The following is a 21,391-nucleotide window of genomic DNA, read 5'->3' on the forward strand; positions in this document are numbered from 1 at the left end:
GCGGGGACTGCTGGCACAGAGCCCAAGTCCTTCTTAGCATGCTTCGCAGCCTTAACCACCATATGGGTCTCCACCGCAGGCTTGGACTTCTTGGCCTTCTTAGTAGGGGTAGACACTGTGGAAGGAACGTTTGGTACCTTAGATTTCGATCTGTCGGTATCGGAAACGGATTTGGCCTTCGACGTCGATTGTTTCGGCGCCGATGTGTTGGTAGCGGAGGACATAGCCATAGACGAAGCGACCTGCTGATCCGCCATAGGTTTGAGAGCTTTTTCCATGAGGAAAACCTTTAAGCGCGCTGCTCTATTTTTCCTGGTTTGATTCGAAAATTGAGAACAATGTTCGCAGGAGTCTGGATTGTGGGTTTCACCCAGGCAGAAGATACAGTACTTGTGACCATCCGGAGGAGCCAATTTACTACCGCAGCTGCGGCAGCGATTAAAAAATCCCCACTTCTTCGATTTTTTAGTCTTTCTCTCCATAGACTAAGAGGCGTTGAAGAGTCTTAGCGGTAAGGAGAGCGTGGGGGGGGGGCAATGGCCTGAAGGCCTGAGGTAATTTTACCTCAGACGACGAAAAATAAAAAGTCTCCCTTTTTAAAAAAAAAAAAACACAGAAAAAGAAAGAGAAACTGAACAAAAACTGAGGTGAAAAACGAGAGCTAGTCACTAAAAAGTGATCCAAAAGCAGCGATCCGGCCAGACCTCTCGAAGAAAGGTCTGCTCAGCGCGGCGGAAAGGAAAGAACTGGCGGGATGTCCGTGCCTGGCCTTCTGGGCATGCTCACTGGGGCTCCTGAGCATGCTCAGTTGGGCCAGGCACGAAAATCCTTTTAAGAGAGCTTGCTAGGCACCGGCAGATCCAGCGCAGGCGCACTAGATCCCCATTGGTGTGAAGCACAGAGACCACGAAGAAGATCCAACTCTTCTTATGTTACCTAGCAGCCCACAGTTTTTCTGGCATTTTGGGTCAAATGGACCCATTCTTCACATCTTTGGGCTGGCAAAAAAAAAAAAAAGGCACTTCATTTGTGTGCTGGTGTGAACCATCAACCCTCTGTGGCACAGTACCACTAATGTTCCAACAGTGGCAATATAGCAAGCATAGATAAGACAAAGCATCTTGCAGGGGGGATTATGGAGGGCAAACCCTGTTAACTGCTCAGTCCATTTTTACTTTTCATTAAATATCAGAGTACACAGGCTACAAGTAAGTGAGCAAGAAGGAACAGTTTGCTATTAAATCTACCACAGGAGACCTGAGACAGCCGTTCTAGGGAATCAATGCTGTAGAGTAGGTTATGGAATGCAGGACAGCCACACACACGGCTGACTTTCAGTGGTTGCAGACATCTGACAACTGTAAACTAGTCCTTACACAAATACAGCTACCATGCAGTGTAGAGAATGATGTTTACTAGAAACATTTATATGGAATCACCAAAAGTAAAACAGAAAAGCAACTAGAAAATGCTACCTGAAGATGACTTTCTGACACTGGGAAGATCAGCTGCTGATGTTGAATGAGAAATGGAGGGAGTTTGCAAGGCAGCATAGTTGTTTTGAAAAGAGTCTGGTTTTAAAACATCTTCCTCCTCCGTGAAATCCTCCACAATCAAACGGGTTGAATAACGTTCTGATTCAACAGAAGGACAAGGAAACCAAATATGTTAAGTTAGAAGAAAAACAATGCAGACACACTTTACTCTAATTTTAGCTGCAATTCAGTAAATTCAGGACATCTTGCAATGTTTAATTCATTTGGATGATGTGCTGCTTTTCTAATGCTCCCAATATCCTTTTATTCATTTCAAGATGTTATTAAAACCTCTCTTCTTTCCCATCTATCCCACTGTCACTGGGGACAAAGCTCTCTCTCATCCACTCCCACTGCAAGGCCATGTCCTTCCCTCTCTTACGTTTAATTTTCTACAGCCCAGCAATGGAGATCAACACCACATACCTTCTTTGGTGACTTTAACACCTGGTGCATAGAAGGAAATGTCATTGTCTCCTGGATCAACTGCCACGCCTCCACCTTCATCTAGTGGTACTTCTACCAACTGGGGAAGAAAGTCCTTACTATTTTAGCAAAGGTAAGAAAGTCCTTACTATTTTAGCAAAGGTATTCATTTAAACACTAATATTTCCTTACAGAAACTAAATATATACAAAAAGAAATCACCATCAAAAACATTATTTTCCCATCAAACATTTCCCACTTTTAAATGCTTTTAAATCCCTAGCAAAGCAGAATCTGTGGGTTTTGTATCCCGATTAAGCACGGAGATGATATAATTTCCAGGAAAATGAACGGCCACAGTAACACAACAGGTACGCGCCCCACACACTATTCTGCTTTATGGTGATGTATGGTAAACATATGCATAAGCAAAATTAACTTCACATTAGGCCGTGGATAAAAAGAGAAACCACATTCCAATGAACAAGAATCTTAACCCCTCAGCTTCCATTACCTTATAATGCTCTATCTACAAGATAGTTTCAGCTGGGCAGCTGTGCTGGTCTGCAGTAGACAAGCAAGATTTGAGTCCAGAAGCACCCTGAAGACCGACAAGATTTCCCAGGGTATAAGCTTTCAAGAGGCAAAGTTCCCTTTCTGTCCTACAAGGACAGAGTACCTTGCTCTGTGCTCATTCATCTACAATCCTAACACGTTTCACTGTTTTCAAAAGTAAGAACACAATTAAAGAATTCTGGGTTCAGTTACACTGCCAATTAGAGATAATTGGGGGGGGGAGTGAAAGACTATACATCCAAGGTACCTGGCTCTACCCTGCTCCAAACACAGAGGGGGGAAATTACCCCTACTGTAAACAATTAACAGCTGTTCACTTTTCAACATTGATTTTTATTTTTGCCTCCAGATGTTTGAGTATGGCCAGATACTTATGGGTTTTTTTATACTGGGGCTGCTACAGATTCTAGCTCCCTTGTCTGTAGAGTTGTAATCCTTGTACTGATAATGCAGGGATAATCCTGATTAAAAATTTCTTCAAGGTCATCCAAGTGTGCTTAAGGGTTGCTAGCTTCAGGTTAGGAAATTCCTAGAGATTTTGGGGTAAAGCCTGGGCAGGTGGGTTTGGGGGAGGGACCTCAGTGGGATGTAATGCCATAGAGTATTTCATTCAAAGCAGCTATTTTCTCCATGGGAAATGATCTCTGCTATCTGGAGATAAATTGTAATCCTGAGAGATCTCCAGTTTCCATCTGGAGGCTGACAACCCTAATTTGAACCCACATGTATCCAGCACCCTAGCCCCTACAGTATATTTTCTCCATTTTAAAGTGCAACTTAAGTTGAATCCTTATCCTACTTGTCAAGGGACAAAAGAATGACCTCTGAAAGATCATAAGGCTCAAATATACCAGTTCAGTGTTTCTGAATTCTTGCTCTATTCTTTCTGTCACATTCTGTAAGGCTAGTAGCTTCTTATCCATTTCTTGTAGTTTGGCAGAAAAGTGATCTCTGCTGATTTGTTTGGCTAACAGTCCTGGGGAGGAGTGACTCCTGAAATCCTCTTGCAGAAGACGCAGTGTGAGACGATCACCAGCCATTTCTGCCTCTAAACGCTCCAGTGAAGCTTGCGATGGTTCTGTTTGAAACATATGCCCTTTAAAAATACATGTAAATGGTAAGGCTTGACATATGCTGCCATTTGAAACCATCCTAATGTTTACTACAACAGAGATTTGTCCCTTTATGACTTTTCTCAGTGACTTTTACATAAAATGCTCAAAGCAACATACAGCGATGATTCAATTTTATTCTGATTGTATGGTTTTATTGTATCTTAAATTTTACTCTCATCCTTGGTTTGTGGCTAAATACAAATACATTTCTATTTCAAACATACAGCGATGAATACAGAAGGTGGATTGTCTGCCTTGTGGGAGCAGAAGAGCGCTTCCACTTGTGCAAAAGTGGTAGTACTCTCATTCGCTACTCTCCTTTTATCACTGCAGATTCTCCCCTCAACAAATTACATTTCCAAGGATCCCTCATTGCAGAGGCAGCAGTGGGGAAGGAGAGAGAAGGTGGAAAATCTGTTCTTTGACCAGAACTCTGGTTATGATTTTTTGGCTCCAAATTATATTCGTTCTGGTAAGAACAGATTGAGAGACCGAATCTGGAAGAGACACAAATTTCTCAGCAGAAACTAATTTAAAGGAATATTTTTTCACCCAAGAAGATTTCAAAAAAAAAAAAACATTATGGATTTTCACCTTCATTCCCTATTTCTTCAGGTGGAATTGCACTGGTAACGGATGCTGCCATGTGATGCAGTTTTGCAGAAGGTAGGACACCAGGCTTCTTTGGCTGCAGGGCAATGTCCTTCACTGCAGGCTCTGATATCTCTGGCATGTTTTTCAGAAGGTCATCATCTTCTATATCAATCACATTGATATACTTCCGTCCAACCTAACCCACACGTAAAGAACAATATAATGAGCAATAAGCTATATTAAATGAATGTAGCTACTTATTTATATAAATGAGCTACCGAATGGGAACACTCTCCCGATAGGTGGCTAATTGAGACACACATACATATGATTTGTTACAGTATCAGCAAATATTTCTCATTACTGACCAAATCAAGTGCAGCATTAGATAAGGAGGATGGTAAGGGCATCTCTGTGGCTTCAGTGGGAAATCTGAGATTTAAGTACAGATGTGGTGGCAACGTCTCAGGAACACATGAAGGCAATGATTCTGTGAGACAAGAAGGAAATGGTCAAAGTCACCACATGTAGTAAAACACCCTGACATGCTACAAAACCTATCTGAAACAGCACTGGTAAGAATACAGAAATATTGGAAATGCTATCAATCACATTTTCACCTAACACAAAGCTCCATGGAGGCTGACTTCATAAGAACATAAGAGAAGTCAATGTTGGATCAGGCCAATGGCCCATCCAGTCCAACACTCTGTCAAAAATACCAGGTGCCATCAGGAGGCCCAGCAGTGGGGCCAGGACACTAGAAGCCCTCCAACTGTTGCGCCCCCCCCCCCAAGCACCAAGAACACAGTGCATCACTTGCCCCAGACTGAGAGTTCCTATCTATAGCCACTGATGGAATTCTGCTCCATATGCTTATCTAATTCCCTCTTGAAGCTGTCCATGCTATTTTCCTGTCTTATTTTCTTTTAAGCTTTAAAAAGGCTCTGCACATGTATGCATGATTTGCTAACTGTGGGGGCTTGTATTTGCGAACTGAACCCCTTGCACACAAACCAGAGCCTCTAAACTGAAAGCACAATTGAATACCTGGGAAATATTTACAGCACTGACCCAAAGACATCCCTATAACAAACCAGTATTTTCGGAATATTATAACTAGTTACTTTGATGGCACACTGTATAGAATTTGGCTGTATCTACAGTCTTAATCTTATTCACCTCACATCATTGCTCCAAACCAAATCATTATTACCCTTTCAAAGGAGAACTTAAAATATAATGTGATCTCAATGAACCAATGGTCTGGGCTGGTAAGTGGTAACACAACCAGACTTACATCACAATAACATGAAATTCAACAATGCATGGCATTACATATATGAGCGCTCAAAGGGCTTCCCACATAACATCTGAGTAATCTTAACCTCATAAGGTAGGTTTAGAGACCAACTTAAGCAAATCTACTCAGAATCCTATGGAGGTGCATTCAATGCAGCTTACTTCCAGGAAAGTGTTCACTGCACTGGAAGTATCAATTATTTTCATGGTATTAGCTAAAACTGATAAGACCACTCAAGACCACCAGGAAACTTATAGTTAAGCTTGACTGAATAATGCATTTTCCAGTCAGTTTTAACAACGGTACTATATGTATGGAAAAGAACCACCAAAGATTAATGCTTCCGAAACAAAGGTTGCGCGATTTACTCACTCCTTCTATCTGGTGATTACATTTTTCAGAAAAACTTCATTATGTTTCTAACAATCAAGGAGCTGAAATCTAATGCCGTATTTGCAAGCAAGTGGGGGAGTTCCAGTTCCTGGAAGCACACCCGGAATATGAAAGATACCATCTGCAGGAACGTCTCCACCTTTACATTATAGAACCTCCAAATTAAAATTGCTCCAAGGCTTTCTTTTCAGAGCTCAGCTGACCAAATTCAAGGAACCTCAGTATGTCTTTGGAAAAATTAGTGATCATATGATTGAGGCATGTCAGTGAAAACGGTGGCTTAAAAACTGGTTAACTGTGGCGTTCAATTTACACATATATTAATAGGGGAAAGAAAACAGTCTCCTTATGAGTAATATTACAGTCATTTCATGCATAAAATCTGTCTTTAGTTTTAAAGAACTGAAATTTGGCTAGAACCTCCTGGAGGAAGATAACGGGATGGATCCAACCAGCTTTTCCACTGGCAGAAAAGGGAGGAGGGGGACCCCTCTGACCACCCAAAATGGTTCTGCTGGGGAGCATGGGACCTGCACTGACAATAGCCATGTGGGAAAGGGGTTGTAGTAAGGAGGAGAACTGGTGAGATTGATTGTAAAAAGCTGCCTGGATCCAACCTGTAACATTAAATTATTTAAAGATGGTACATCGATTTAAGACAAAGGCTGATAGAAAGCACACCTGATACTGGAACAGAGATGATGGGCTGATTTTTATCAGGTTCAGAAACTATTTCTTCTGAGACAGTTTGCATATCCTGATGTGATTTAAGAACTTGATTGGTAAGAAAAAGACGAGATCAAGATCAATCAGCAGAAGAATAAAACAATCTATTGCTCATCAAAGGAAAGATATTAGTGAGGTAAAGATTACAGAATCTGGCCTTAAGAAAACAAAACTGAACATAGCAAAAACATTCTGCTGGTCATTTTGCATTCAACTATCAGAAAGTATCTTGAAGTAAGTTATCTTAGAGGAAAACAAATTACAAGAGTTTCAGAGGTGTAAAAACAGTGAAGTAAAAGTTTATATTAGTTTTTTTTACCAGGATCTGTATTTGTGCTAGCATCTTGAAGATCTGTGGGCCTTTTCCTTACAGAAGCCAAGTAATTTACTGAAGAAATAACTGCCTCTGGGTCTAAAATAGGAAAAAATATAATTATTATCCACATCGAAGAAAAGAAGAAGAGTTGGATTTATACTCTTGCCCTTCACTCGGAGTCTCAGAGTGGCTTACAATCTCCTTCCCTTCCTGTCTTCATAACGGACACCATGTGAGGCAGGTGGGGCTAAGAGAGCTCTGAAAGAACTGCTCTTGAGAGAACAGCTCACAGAGAACAGTGACTGACCCAAGGTCACCCAGCTGGCTTCATGTGCAGGAGTGGGGAATCAAACTCGGTTCTCCAGATTAGAGTCCACCGCTCTTAACCACTACACCAAACTGGACTAAATAATAAAATTATTCAATGATTGCTAAGTACATTCCTTTAGCTGTAACTCAGGGATGTGGGATGGTATGGTATAGCCGGATCTTGGAATTTGGGTCAGTAGTTGGAAGGGAGACCACCAAGGAAGACTTTGCAGAGGCAGGCAGTGGCAAACCACTTCTGCTTAATCACTTGCCTTGAAAACTCTATGGGGTCACCATCAGTCAGCTACGACTTAACGGAACTTTGCACACACAGCTGTACTGCTGTACTTGTCTCTCTAATATTCAACAGGTAGTTTGCAAAGTATTTGTCCAAACTGAGACTGCATTTAAGATGTCCCATACTTATTTGTTTATTTGCTTCATGTGTACCCCCCCCTTGCTCCCAAATGGGGACCCAAAGTGGCTTACATTCTTCTCCTCTCCTCTGTTTTACCTGCACAACCCCCCCCCCCCCTCTGAGGTAGGCTAGGCTGAGAGCTCACTCAGTAAGCTTCCACGACAGAGTGGGGATCTGAACCCGGCCTTCCCAGATCCTAGTCTGGTACTCTAACCAGCACACTACACCGGCTCAGATAATCTGACGGTGATTTAAACGAACAAAGCAAATCAGCACTAAAGGCTTAGTTAAAGATCAAATGGGAAAAGAAAGGTTTTCAACACTGACATGCCATCCGAGTAAACTGTTTAGAATGTTATCATGAAGCCAAAGTTGCTCTCCTGTAGCAAATTCACTGAAGCTAAAGCAGATCAGTTTCCTGAATGCCTGGCAGGCTACTGCTACTATACAAATGATTATTGTGATTGAAACCCATTTGATTTGCAAAGCACTGAATCAAACTCAGTGTTCTTATTCTCACAATAATCCTGCAAAATTGGTCAGTATATCCCCCCACCATACAGGTAAGGAACTAAGGCTGAAACCAGCAATTTTCAGCACAGTGAGCCCAGGACAGAGAACAGACTCCGAGCTCACGGCTCCAACAATCTGTTCCCAGTATTTTTCATCCACTATACTGGCTATGACTGGAACTACTGATGATTATCAGATTGCCTTGGACAAGGATGGGTCTTTCATTTTTGAAGTAATCTTGCTGAAATACTCACCCAGCAAGTGGTCACCATCATTAAGGTCATAGTTGGATTCCACTTGGTCATCCTAACATGAAAATAAACACGCCTAAATAAATGGAGTTGATCAATAGCTCCTAATGTAGTATTATTTAAGTATAGTAAAGGTGCAAATAATCATGCCTTAGCTTTAAAGGGATACAAACTTTAAATATACAGTGTCCTTTAAAGAACTAATCCGGAAATAAGAGCTAAAGCTTCCTGTAACATTTTTATAATCCATGTTACTAAATTTAATTTGCTACTTTGATCCTCATCATCATTTGGGGGGAAACGACAGAGGCTTATCAGTCTGCATAATTTACAATAGGGGTGGCAAACGTAAGGCCCATGGGCTGGAACCCGCCCATCTAGGGCTCTTATTCAGCCGGTGATCAACTAGTCATTAACTTTATTGCCAAATGACAGAGGCTGCACATTATGTCCCTGTCCCAGGGCTAATGAGTAAAGGGTGGTGGAAGTGGGAGGGTGGGCATGAGGGAGTTATTTTAATGTTTTAAGCATGTTCGTATTCTGAGTAAAAAATAATATCATTAATTGAGTTGTCTGTGTCCTCTATAAAGTTTCTATCTCCTGTACCTGGCATTACATCTTATGGCACACATGGTCCGGCCTGACAAAGTGATATTTATGTCAGATCTGGCCCTCGTAACAAATGAGTCTGACACCTCTGATTTAGAATATCTGAACCACGTTATGCTGGAAGATCCTGGAACAGACCTTCCAGCACTTAAAAGGAGGAGGGGGAAACAGCTGCCGGGGTGTTGGTGGTTCAATTTCGATCAGAACTGCAGGCGGGAGGGTTAATCCATTACCCCCTATGCCAATCTGACTGGTCAAAACTGATCTTTCTCCCCCAGTCCATTATTAGTCTTGGAAGGGGGGAGATGACAAAGGGATCAACCCGAAGGTGGCAGTTTTGATCCACAAAGCAATGTAGGGGAAGGGTCACATCCACACGCGCTCTCCTGCCTTGTGGCTCTGACCCAATTCAGGGCTCTACATACTTTAAGGCTGGGGGTATCAATTCATGAATGTCCCACCGTCATACCAGTTTGGCACACAAATCAAAGAGTCGCGTTATGGCATACTGTAGTATGCATTAGCTGTGCTGGCCTGTTCTTATGCCCTCCCTTGCCTCCTACAGGTTCACTACAGGCAGGCAGTCTACTGTGAAAAGCTATATTGGGCACAGTGATAAGAAGGCAGCTATAAAGCTGAGCAAGAAAAAGGCACAGGAAGTAAGGAGATGTTAAAGGGAGGACATCTGGCATTAATGCCGAAATACTGGAGACTACAGATGTTCTAAGTGGAGGGTGAAAAGGCCTAGCTGTTCAGTGTTTTTGAACAACATCACGACTTTAAAACAAACAACAAACAACAAGATGATTATGAATAAGCATCTGCATAGCACCATACCTTTGTCTTCTCTACAACGCCAGGCAGAACAATGGAATCATCTTGTTGAAAAGTCACAGTTACTTTCTTCCTTTCTTCTTTCTCCTTCATCTGTTTCTTGACACGCCTCCTTTGCCTATCAGCATTATTAACATTATAACGACATTTTGATTTAAAGAGACTCTCTCGATTATATGGCTACTAAGAGTTTACTACACAGAACAGAAAACCTTTTTTGGCATAACACAGATAAACCAGAACAAAGGCAAAATTTAAGGGATAGTACTAAAACAACGTCAACCAATATTCCCAATATCTCAAAATACAAAGCAATCCTAACATGGTTTACGAGATTTACAAAGTACTACTCTTGACTTCCATACATAAGTAAAAAATTCAGCGACAGATAGTGTTATTGCTGGACTCTTGTCTGCTAGAAAGAAATTTAAACCCCTATCCAGAAAATCGCTAAGAGTTAAAATTACTCTAACATGTAGGATCTGCCAATAAGGAAATGAGGAGGCTTCCACCACATATGAGTCCACAGCCTTGTGACTCTGAAACTCAATCACCACCAAGCTATCTCCTGACAGGTGAGGCCAATCTTTCCTTTTCGGCCCCCAAGCCAGGAAGAAAACAAACCAGTTTTTGGCCTGTCTGGATGTCTTCCATCTGCCCCTCTTAAAAGCATGGAAGGGGACACGGGCACATGCTCTTATACACACTCAGATTGCTTTCTTTGTACATGCTTATGTTACCAGATGGTGGCTAAAAGGACCTCTGCAAATTGCTTCCCATGCACAGCAGGTTATACATGTGGAGTATAGTCTTTCTGGGTCCATCTCTCCCCCTCCCCACATCTTCTTGAAGGGAAACAAAACCTCTAGGTTTAAGAGTCCCTTTTAAAATAAAGGACATTAAACAGAAACAAAATTGAAACTCAGCTTGGCCTGCTGAAGTGAAAAAGATGGATGTACCAACTGGCAACAGACCAGAACTGGCACTGTTTTTAGATCACCCCAACTGGCTGAGAAAAGTTACATTCACTCCGCACCTTATAATCAGTGCCAAACTATAGATTACTGGTGCAATTTAGATCACCGTTGCAGTGCTGGGGGAAGGGTATTTTTTAAAACTGTTTTCCCCCTACACCATTTTCCTGAGAACGCTGCCATTCCAGGTTGCTATTAGCCCCAGCAGAGGAAAAAGGACAGGCAAAGTCGCTTCACCCTCCCCCATTCTCAGTGTTGCTGTCCTGATCTACTATCAGGGTCTTGTGGCTGCTTTTCAATGCTAAATTACTCATTAGGAAATCCAAACACAGATTCCCAGCATAAGACATCACGCCTAGTTACAGTACCATGTAATATGCCGTTTGTCCTTCAGTTTACTGGTATGCCCCTTTTCTGACTGTGGGGAGTGCACTGAAATTGACATTATGGAGCTTCTGCCTTTCAGCAGGTACAATCACAAACTGTTTGGCCTTACCTTGTTTGATTATTCCTGTCTTCTCTTGCTTCAAAGCGTTTAATGTTCGCTTTTAGTAACTGGATCTGTTCAGGATGGTCTTTGTGTCCAATAAATGGGGCTTGACCAATCTGACGGCTTTGCTCAAATTCAATAAGGTTCTGAAGTGGGATGAGCTTTGGTGTTTGAAACTGTTAAGAGAGATGAAAGAGAACAAGATAGTGCTCTCATGCACCTTCTCCTTTTCCCCTCACCACCTTGTGATCTTTTCTAAACCTCCTTTACTACGGTTTTGGGTTGTGTGTTTGTTTTTTTAAATCACAGCAAAACCATGGCGGCTGCAATGTGGATGGGAAAGTCCACCCACATCAGTGCCATTTCCCCTGCCCATCCCCAATAGAGGCCACTCTTTCAGCACCTCTCGAGGGCTTTTCAGGGAGGATCAGGAATTGAGAAATTGTGAGAAACCTTTTCGTTTCAGATATATGCTTTCCCCCTTGTATCTCTGCAATGAAAGGGGCTAGAGAGTCTTCCTTTTTTTAAAAAAAAAAAATGATGACTGCCTGGAACACATAGGGGCTTAAAGACGGATTGATATAATACCACAAAACTGTAGCAATTTGTCAATAAACAGTTTTATAAAAACCCTGAAAAAAGTCCTTCAGTGGCACAGGGAGGGTGGGGGGGGGGGGGACTGGGGAAACCCATCATATGGAAGCCCTGTTGCCACTGTATTGAAACACCAGCTGCTGCAGCAATGAATAAACCCTGGGGACTTGCTGCCATACAAAAGACATTTAAGTGCAGAGCCTTCTCTCAGTGTAGAATGAGCCTTTTCCCCCCTGGGAAGGCTCTGCACTTAGCTGAGCAAAGCAGTAGGATATAACAAAACATTTGGAATGTAAAGTACAGGAAACAACCAAATTTACAAAGGGGTACTTAAAAAATATATTATTCACATCTAAACAAAAATACATTACCTTAGTGAGTGGAGGTACATTAGTATAGAGTAACGGTATTCCTTTTTGATGGAATCCATGTCTTTTGCTGTCAATTGAATAGGCCTTAAAGATGAAGGATATCTGCACTGTTGACGAGGCTTCAGACACAGTAAGGGGATCTGAGCAAGATTTCCACATGTCTTATGCAAGGAGATTTCATGGTCCACCAGTGGTTTCTCTGCCCTTAAATGTGCATGAGGAGGTTCTGAAGGTGTCACATTTCCCTTTTTGTCATATTCTGGCAGGTGCGGATGTCTGGAAGGCCCCTGGTCCATCACTTCTGGGCACTTGTTCCCCACGTCTTGTGCTCGCCCGATAACTTCAGGATCATAGTTCAATCTTAGGTATGCTGTTGACTCATTTTTGCGTGGGGGTGTCTGTGAACCCTGAGGATTCTCCACTAGAGGAGATGGACCCCAAGCTTCTCGGGGTTGTGGGAGTGGTCTTCTTAAAGCTTTTGGAAGTTTTACTGGGCAGATATTTAGTGAGTGCAACTGATAGTGTGGTTTAAGTTTGAGCAGAGGAAATCCATTTGCATTATTTAAGGGTTTCGCCAGTGGAATAAGCCTAGGGGGTTTTTTAGCATTAAGGGAAGCTGATAATAGAGGTAGTGGTCTGGGTGAGACCTGAAGGAGCAAGTCCTGAAATGGTGGAACCAGCCTTGTTCCAAAGGATCGGTTCTCTGGTAACCTTGCAGCATCACCAACGTGTGGGAGATTCTACATGGGAGAAAAGAATAAACACTATAATATTTGAGTGAGACACATGCTGCAGGTAAATTATGTCTAAAAACCCACATGATAGCTTTTCATTCTAAAAGGGCAAATCTTTACTTACCTGCACATTTTCACTGTCATTTTGATCAGGTAGAACCTTCTCTTCCTGAGGACTGGAGCGTTCCTTACTAGAATTTGAAGTGCTTTCTAGAGTGGGCATTTGTCTTTTTGAAGGACCATCTGCCGAGTGTTCTAGGGGACACCTCTCCGGGTCAGTCCCTGCGGTGTTTGAAACCTGGCTCCTTCCCAAATGAGATGGCTGTGACTGCTGCAAATGGTGTGACATGCCTGGCAGGCTGGCCATGGACGACCCCACCACTTGCATGAGGCTCATGAAGTTGATTTGCTGGAGCTAGAACAGAAACAAAAAAAATGGAGATTTGCTAAAACATGTCTTGGCTAAAATCGACACATAAAGTGGTACGTAAGTATCATGCTAAAACAGACAGCAGCAGAAATAGTTCCTTGCTCCACAGATTATCGTGTTCCTATTCTAATGTACTGTTTCTGGAAACCATACAAAAATTATTTAAGAAAATGAGAAGACGCAAAAAACCCTTTGAAGCGTTAATGCCTTTATTCAGGTATGATGAAATCAGCAGCTTAATAATACCCTGCATTGTTCTAAGTATCCCTAACTTTATTATAATGTCAAGACTACAGTTTTGGCATGTCTTACAAGTTAAGAACAGTGATTTCGGATTCAGAATTGCTACCCAGTGGTCAGTTATTTTTCTGAAGGCACATAATACAGATCCTAGACATGTTAAAGACCCTAGGAATGTTTACTCAGAAAAAAGATCCTTTGTTTTCAGTGGGCTTACTCCAAGCTAAGTGTGCACTGGATTATATCCTAAGTGATGACCAGGGAACCATATGGAAGCCTCTCTGAGGAAAAACGAGGTACAAGTGATTAATAAATAGAGAACAAAAAAATAATGGAAGCACTACTAAGGAAGGAATTGTCTTTTCTCTGGGGGTTCCGTCATCCTGGAAGCTCCACAGATTTTAGTGAACTATTCTATCAGAATCTACAAGCCTTGTATTTGTATCTGTTTTACTTTGTGCAACATTTTTACCTGGACCAGTTTAAACATTTCATCTTGAAGCATTTGCCTGACACTATCTGAAATGTTCAACGGCTGTGGCGTTGGGTCTGTTGAAGCAACTTCTTCTTTCTTCGAACCAATAGGATTGCTAGGATGAACACTTGACACAACAGTCAAAGATGGGTGATCTCTTGCATCAACTTCTTCTTTCTTTGAATCAACAGGATTACTAGAACAAACACTTGACACAACGGTGAAAGACGGCTGATCACCTGAGACGGAGATCTCTACACTGTAGACACAGGGAGACAAAGACTTATGACTAACTAAAAATGTTGGTGGGAAAACCCTCTCTTTTTCTTTAGATACATTTTACCCTACATACAATTTCCACCTTTTCTATTTATTTATTTACACAATTTATGCCCTGCCAAAACCTAGCCAGTTTATCTTATCTCTCTTATATACAGGGAGTTTTTCTCTCTCCCTCATTTCCCTTCATGCGATCATGAGGACAGATTAAGCTCTAACAGTTATGCTTCATGGCTTTGTATCTGGCTGATATTATATTGTACACATTGTAATTTGATTTTTAACACAACTCTTTATTTAATTTACATAATTTAACCTAAATAACCATTGTTAATTTATGAGAACTCAGTAATGTATTTGCATATTATGTATTACAGATTTCTTGAAGAAGCCAGCTGGTGAAACACACAGGGAATTTTAATTAATAAAACATATTTTTACTTTCCTTGCACCACTGGCCTTGGCTTTAGTTTTTATCTCAAGGCTGGGGTGACCAGCACCTCTTAAGGAAGTGTTAACTACCTCTGAAACCCAGTCAGCCAGCTAGCCCTCAAACTTCCAAGGATCCTGTCCACATCTTCAGACTGAACAAACTGAAAAGTATCCCAAACAACTGGACAAGGTGGCATCCTGGCACCATCTGACCCTGTCACTGTTAATGGAGAGTTCAAATAGGAATGGATGCAAGAGATTTTATCCGCAAAGTGGTCACAGAATCCCAAGCCTGTCTCTCAGTCTCAACATTATGTACACAGCCTGAAGACAGTCACTTGTTAAAATGAAATAGCATGTACTTGGCCAAATGTTCGGCTCTGATTGGTAGCTTGTAACTTACAAAGCACACTGCTAGTATATTTTACTCCCTGAAAATATAAGCAATATGACAGCCAGTCAACCGACTGCCTACTAGATTATCTGCACCTTTCATCAACCACTGTGAAAATACAGAAAAGTAATCTTCATTTGTATTATTTTTATTCCACTATTTCTACAAGGAGTTCAAGGCAATGAATATGGCTCTGCCCTCTGCCATTTTATCCTCATAACAATCCTATGGGGAACAGTCAGCTAAAAGAAGGTGACTGTCCCAAGGTCATTCAGTGAGAGTAAGGATTTGAGCCAAAGTCTCCCCGGTCCTACCCTGGTGAATTGGATGCCATACAGCAGCATGTGGACAGCATGGAAGCCTCCCCAATATAAATATCACTGACAATGAAAAGCAAGTTCTGAGCATGAATCCCAACAAATCCAGACTCAAAATGATTATTTACAAGCAGCGAACCAGTGAGGTGACCCACAAGGACTCATTGGGGGGGGGGGGACCGCATCCTCCCCCAGCTGATCTTCACCAATCCATCCTTCCCATCCCATCACAGCCCCCCAAATTTTGCTCCTTTTCCAGGTTTTTTCCCTCCCATGTACCTGCCAGTTTTCCTCCATCCTTCCTTCCATCCACCCTTCTCTTTGTTTTTTCCTTGCCTTATCGTGCCTGCCTGACTTTTCCCAATTCACCTCCAGTGTTGAAGTGAAGCTGCAGTGGCCATTTTGGATTACCAGAACTGTAAACGCAGTTGAAAATGGCTACCAAGATCTCATGAGGAAATCTGTCTCTACTGTTTTACAATTTTAAGATTTTTCTGCAACCCTAGGCGTTTTCCCCAAGTTTGCAGAAAGATCTCCCCCCTTTGCACATGGCCCAGTTACGTGGATTTAATGATTTATTTATTTATTTATTATTTAAATTTATACCCCGCCCTTCCCCGTAGGGAGAATTAGACATAACCATATTGCAAACTGGCTTTGTACAATAAATACATGGTCATAAGTTTTAATTAAATCGGAAAATTCTGATATACATAGATAGTACCTGACAGTGGACGCATGCTTTTCAAGAGACAAACATATCATTGTTAACCGGACCTCATCTGATCATATGAAATGGCTACCAGACTGCATTAAAGACATAAATAAGATCAACAGTTTCATTTACCTTGGAGTTTCTGCCTTCCTTTCAGGAACGAATGAACAAGGATTGTCACTGAGAACTGTACCATGTGTAGTACTTGAAATGAGAGAGAGATAAATGAGAAACTTTTTATCTTGATTTAAATATATTAATTATTTTAAGAATTCATTCTCCGTCACATTATGATGGCTTTTTAAATTACAAAGCAACACTGTTAACCTAGTTCACAACTGTTGGTTGTTTACATTTGGTCTCCATAGCCATTAGCAAATAACTCAAGCAGAAGCATTTGAATTACCGTACTCAAATTACTCACACAAATGCAAGATTAATACAGACACTTAAACTGAAGGAATTCAACAATTTAATTTGGCAAAAATAACAAAATACAAAGAAATGGAACTATTAAGAAATAATACTGCTGAATGAATGAGAGGAGAAACACAATAAACTGTAGTAAAGCAGCAGGACTGGCTGGTAGTTCTGCAAAATTCTGTCACTGTGCTATGAATACAATAAAGGGAGCACGTACGTCCTTACAGCCTTGCTAGTTCAGGCTGGCAGCATGTGCCAATAAAACGAAAAAAGGCAGTCTGAAATACCAACCCTCAGTACTCACTTTACCGACTGAAGCAAGAATAGAGATTGTCAGCAAATAGAAGGTAGAAATAAACATTTTGGTAATATTTTTTTTAAAATTGCTTAGAGAAGCATAGTTTCAAGAAGGAACTTTAAGATTAAGGATTTTTATATGAACTGGAACAAATGCATTTGTTGATTGATATTTATTTTCTCCCTAATGGGGACCTAAAGCGTCTTATGATATTGTTCTCTCCTCAATTTTATCACAAAAACAACCCTGTGAAGTAGTTTTCAGTGAGAAAAACTGGCCCAGAGTCAGCCAGCAAGCTTCCCTGGGAGAGCTTTCCTGGATTTCTGCGATCCTAGTCTGACACTGTGATCACTACAACATCATGCTTGCCACTGGAATTAATGTTTCCATCCAAATATGTATATCTTGGAATTCTACCATTTTGAACAATAACATGGAGCTAATACACAATCCATTTGGATTTATTTATTTAGAACATTTTGATATTCCCTCTCCAGGAACTTGCCTGAGGTGTCTTACAAAATAAAAATAATAACACAGAGATATTAAAGTCCAACATTAAAAATGCCCCAGCCCAGCATTCAAAGGATCATAAAAATAGATCAGACATCTTAAAACAACGCTTTTAGCCTAAAATTGTGTTTTAAAATTCCTTTCTTAAGAGTTGAATGAATTAGCTGTTGTTAGATTGTCTATTAAAAATAATTTTTAAAAAAGATTGCCTAATTCTTTATTACTTAAAAACTTTCTTTGCATGGAGGCAAGGTTTAAAGGCACAGAGTTGTATCTGATCTCCTAATCTGCTTAGGTGACGGAAAGCCTTCTTTCCTCGGCTGGCCAAGGCAACCTGCAACTTTCACCCCACCACTTGCAAGAGATCTGTTTGAAAGCCACTTGTGTTGAGTCATCCAGGGATGAGATAGCTGTGCAATGGAGGGGGGGGGGATGGGGTACATCCAATTCAGTGTGCACACTGATTACAAAGCTTTTTCATGGGTCCCAAACTGGACGAACAGTAATGTAAAAAGAACCCCTTAGCTTCTAAGAACCAATGGCATAGTAAAAAGTTATCTTTTGTGCACTCTCAGAATTTTTTACCCCAAATGTCAAGTTTGTACTTTATGTAAAAACTGAATGAAGCTAATAAAGGCTAGATTGCCATTGCCTGCCCCTGTGTAACAACCCAAGACTTCCTTGGTGGTCTCCCATCCAAGTACTAACCAGGGCAAACCCTACTTAGCTTATGAGATCAGGCTAGCCTGGTCCACCCAGGTCAATGCTGTCATAAATTAGCCTATACAACATCACTGCCAAAACATGAATGCACATTTTCTCACCTATTTAGGTTGGTCGTTTTTCCTTCCCCTTCTAATGTTTCCCTTTCCATTTTTCCTTCCTCTTCCAATGTTTCCATCAATGGTTCTTCCTGTGGGCATTTGTCACTTGGAGAGGAAAGCTGCTTCAATAAAAATAAAGCATTTACATGTCTTCTTCTGTCTGTCACCCGCCTTGGGTCCCTATATTAGGGGGAAAGGCAGGCTTTCTAATATTTTAATTTTTGAAAATAGGATAGACTGTACACTGAACTCATTTGGCACTTGTGGATGCTCTCTAGACCCGGAAGAACAATCTTAGCCATCCCTGAAGTGCTGAACTTCTAAAGTGAACCAGCAGACAGGGGTGCACTTGAGCTCAACTTGCCATTGTTACGAGCCTGTTGCTAGCTGGATTAGTTTTCCCCTTTTGCCTCTGCATTGAAAATAGGTTGAGGTCCAAAAAGAATGACTGGTACCTCATTGGGTTTTCAGATGTATCTTTGGCTTTGTGGAAGTTCTCCACTTGGTGTCCAATAAGACATCCTCAAGTATTCCCCACACCTTTTTTGCACAGAAAAGGCCTTTGACTAGGCTAGCCTTTGATCCAACATCTACATTCCAGTGCTTCAAACAATTCTTCCTCTTAAACCTGTACAAAGAACGGTAAAATTAGAAGACCAGTCTGCCATGACAGCTGTCTCCTGAGCAGTGTTCCCTCTAAGCTGAGTTAATGTGAGCTAGCTCACAGTTTCTTAGCCTCCGCCTCACACATTTTGTCTTAGCTCAGGAAGGGTGGCTCCAAAGCAAACTAATTTATGCAGTAGCCAAATCACTTGCTCACAACTTTAATGCCAGCAGCTCACAAAGTAGGATTTTTGTTCACAAGGCTCCACAGCTTAGAGGGAGCATTGCTCCTGAGTTAGCACATTATGCCCCTATTCCAGGCATTTATTCCTGGGGATCCCTCTGCTATCAAGTCTTCAGCTCCAGTAATAATACTTCAGCAACCACTTAAAGCTCTAAAAAGGCCAATACTTTACCAGATTTTCTATGCACTGAATCCCTTGTAGAATCATTTGCAACCACAGTGACTAATGCCTTGAGTTCAGGGCTTCCCTTGCGTTATTTCACAAATGACGCTGGAATGGACTCCACTGTCTTTCTCTGACAATTTGTCAGGCTTTCTGGTTATTTATTTTTTTTAAAGGCCTGGAACAAGTACGATTGACAACTCCCTATTCCTGGTACTTTATCAGGAGATCTTTGACCCTGTTGAGGAGGCAATCCTATGCATCCTCTTCTCAGTCAGAAAGCTTTTATCAACAAGAGTGATTCACCAAGTGGCCTGGGGAACCATGAGGTCCCCTGACTAGGAACAACTGCCTGCACTGTTCTCCTCCCCTGATTTGTGGCATGCATTCTTTACACCTTGTTCGTAGGATGTCATCTTGACAGCAACTTGCCTTTTTTGGTTGAACTGTTTTAATGCTGACAGAAATGGTGGGACTCCTTGAAGCTGCAAACGGTTCTTCAGAGAACTCTATAAAATTAAAAGGCACTTAATCAGTGAGAGAAACTACATTCCTAAGGGGATGGATCCCTTCACCAGCCTTTCCCTCCTTGACACTGCTGATATATGCAGGGATGTATTGTCCTCAAAGTACATACTTAGGCCAGTGGCTCTTAAACTGATATATTAAGAATTATATTTAAAGTTGACCTGCTCTTTGCAGGCCTCCCATGTTTCTTGTTTCTTTCTCCAACATAGAATCATAGAGTTGGAAGGGACCTCCAGGGTCAGAGGAAAGCCTTCCAAATTAAAATTCTCCCACCATATTTGTCCTGTCTTGGGTGGTTGCAATCTAACAACAATATGTGTGCTCCCAAGCCAGAGTAATGCATACAGTAAAGAATTTCTTCCCAGTTTGCCCTGCTGTAAAGGCAAACTGCAAGTGAACAGCACACAGCCTTTTGCGCTTATGGCAGAAACTTCAAAATTTCCAGCTGTTTGACATTTTCAATTTCTATCATTCTTTCAAGAATCACACGAAAGTGCACCAGATTAACCATTTACGAACAACTGGATCAGGCTTTAAAGAGAAAAAACAGCTTAGGTGAGGTTAAATATATATTCTGCGGGAAACTGCTGATTCCTGTGAGATTCCAGCACCAGTTACAGGCATTTGTTAACAGGAGGCCATGATATTGAACTGAACATGTAAAGACTAATCTTAATTCCATGCATATCTGCATGGAGATTACTGAACATTCGTGTTTTATTTAATTTAAATAACCTTCGTTTTCAGATGTCACGTCTGCTTCATCTGATAAGCATCCTCCCACATCTATCAGATCATCATCAAAATATCTTCCTCCACTCTTTGTGTCATCTGTTACAGAATTATCCGTGAAATCAATTTCTTTCTTCTCGGGTTGCTTTTCATGTGAGGTCCTGAATGTTGCAAAATATCACAAAAATTACAGACTTCAAATCCTTTTTCCACATTACTATTATTTTTTTCCTGCTTTTCTCAACTCTTACACCAAAGTGAGCATTCAATTATTACCTTAAAGTACTTTCATAAGGTTCACAATATGTATTTCCGTCTTGGGCAAGAACTGGCGTTTCAGCTGATGGAGAATAGCCTGTATCCACACTACTTTCTTTCTCTAGTTTGAATGGAAAACCTGAAGAATGGGTACTTGCACATGGTTTCGTAGGATTCTGAAAAAACAGTCACATAAGGCTTGTGTGTTAAAAACATAACCCACAACAATACATCTTTTCGAAAGCTGCTACAGTATTGGCCTGCAGCACGTCAGCATATATTAACTACTGGAATGGGGTGCAATTCTAGCTCGCCTCCTTGTGGTACACCTGGATAATGCTAAAGAATTGGAACTTCTGGCTGCCAGACAATTGTAGGATCTCCTGGCTACACTACACACATGGAAACAATCAACCAAGCAAACAGTCCTTCTCCAGACTAC

The 21,391-nt window shown here is 41.3% G+C and overlaps 1 protein-coding gene across 1 annotated transcript in view; it reads right to left on the minus strand.

The window, feature by feature from the left end:
- The window catches only part of LOC107117954 (chromosome unknown open reading frame, human C5orf42), a 78,225-nt gene that overhangs the window by 16,876 nt on the left and 39,958 nt on the right, over window positions 1-21,391 (minus strand). The window contains exons 26-43 of the mRNA XM_015420153.1: window positions 20,968-21,125; window positions 20,714-20,852; window positions 19,864-19,940; window positions 16,496-16,567; window positions 14,224-14,485; window positions 13,206-13,496; window positions 12,348-13,087; window positions 11,971-11,977; window positions 11,389-11,558; window positions 9,922-10,036; window positions 8,479-8,530; window positions 6,988-7,080; window positions 6,624-6,716; window positions 4,615-4,736; window positions 4,247-4,442; window positions 3,389-3,615; window positions 1,962-2,061; window positions 1,476-1,634 (exon numbers count right to left, since the gene is read on the minus strand). Coding sequence (XP_015275639.1) covers window positions 1,476-1,634; window positions 1,962-2,061; window positions 3,389-3,615; window positions 4,247-4,442; window positions 4,615-4,736; window positions 6,624-6,716; window positions 6,988-7,080; window positions 8,479-8,530; window positions 9,922-10,036; window positions 11,389-11,558; window positions 11,971-11,977; window positions 12,348-13,087; window positions 13,206-13,496; window positions 14,224-14,485; window positions 16,496-16,567; window positions 19,864-19,940; window positions 20,714-20,852; window positions 20,968-21,125 — 3,073 coding nt within the window. The remainder of the gene's footprint in view (window positions 1-1,475; window positions 1,635-1,961; window positions 2,062-3,388; window positions 3,616-4,246; window positions 4,443-4,614; window positions 4,737-6,623; window positions 6,717-6,987; window positions 7,081-8,478; window positions 8,531-9,921; window positions 10,037-11,388; window positions 11,559-11,970; window positions 11,978-12,347; window positions 13,088-13,205; window positions 13,497-14,223; window positions 14,486-16,495; window positions 16,568-19,863; window positions 19,941-20,713; window positions 20,853-20,967; window positions 21,126-21,391) is intronic.

Source organism: Gekko japonicus, unplaced genomic scaffold (assembly GCF_001447785.1).
Source record: "Gekko japonicus isolate JY-2015 unplaced genomic scaffold, Gekko_japonicus_V1.1 scaffold86, whole genome shotgun sequence".
NCBI lineage: Eukaryota > Metazoa > Chordata > Lepidosauria > Squamata > Gekkonidae > Gekko > Gekko japonicus.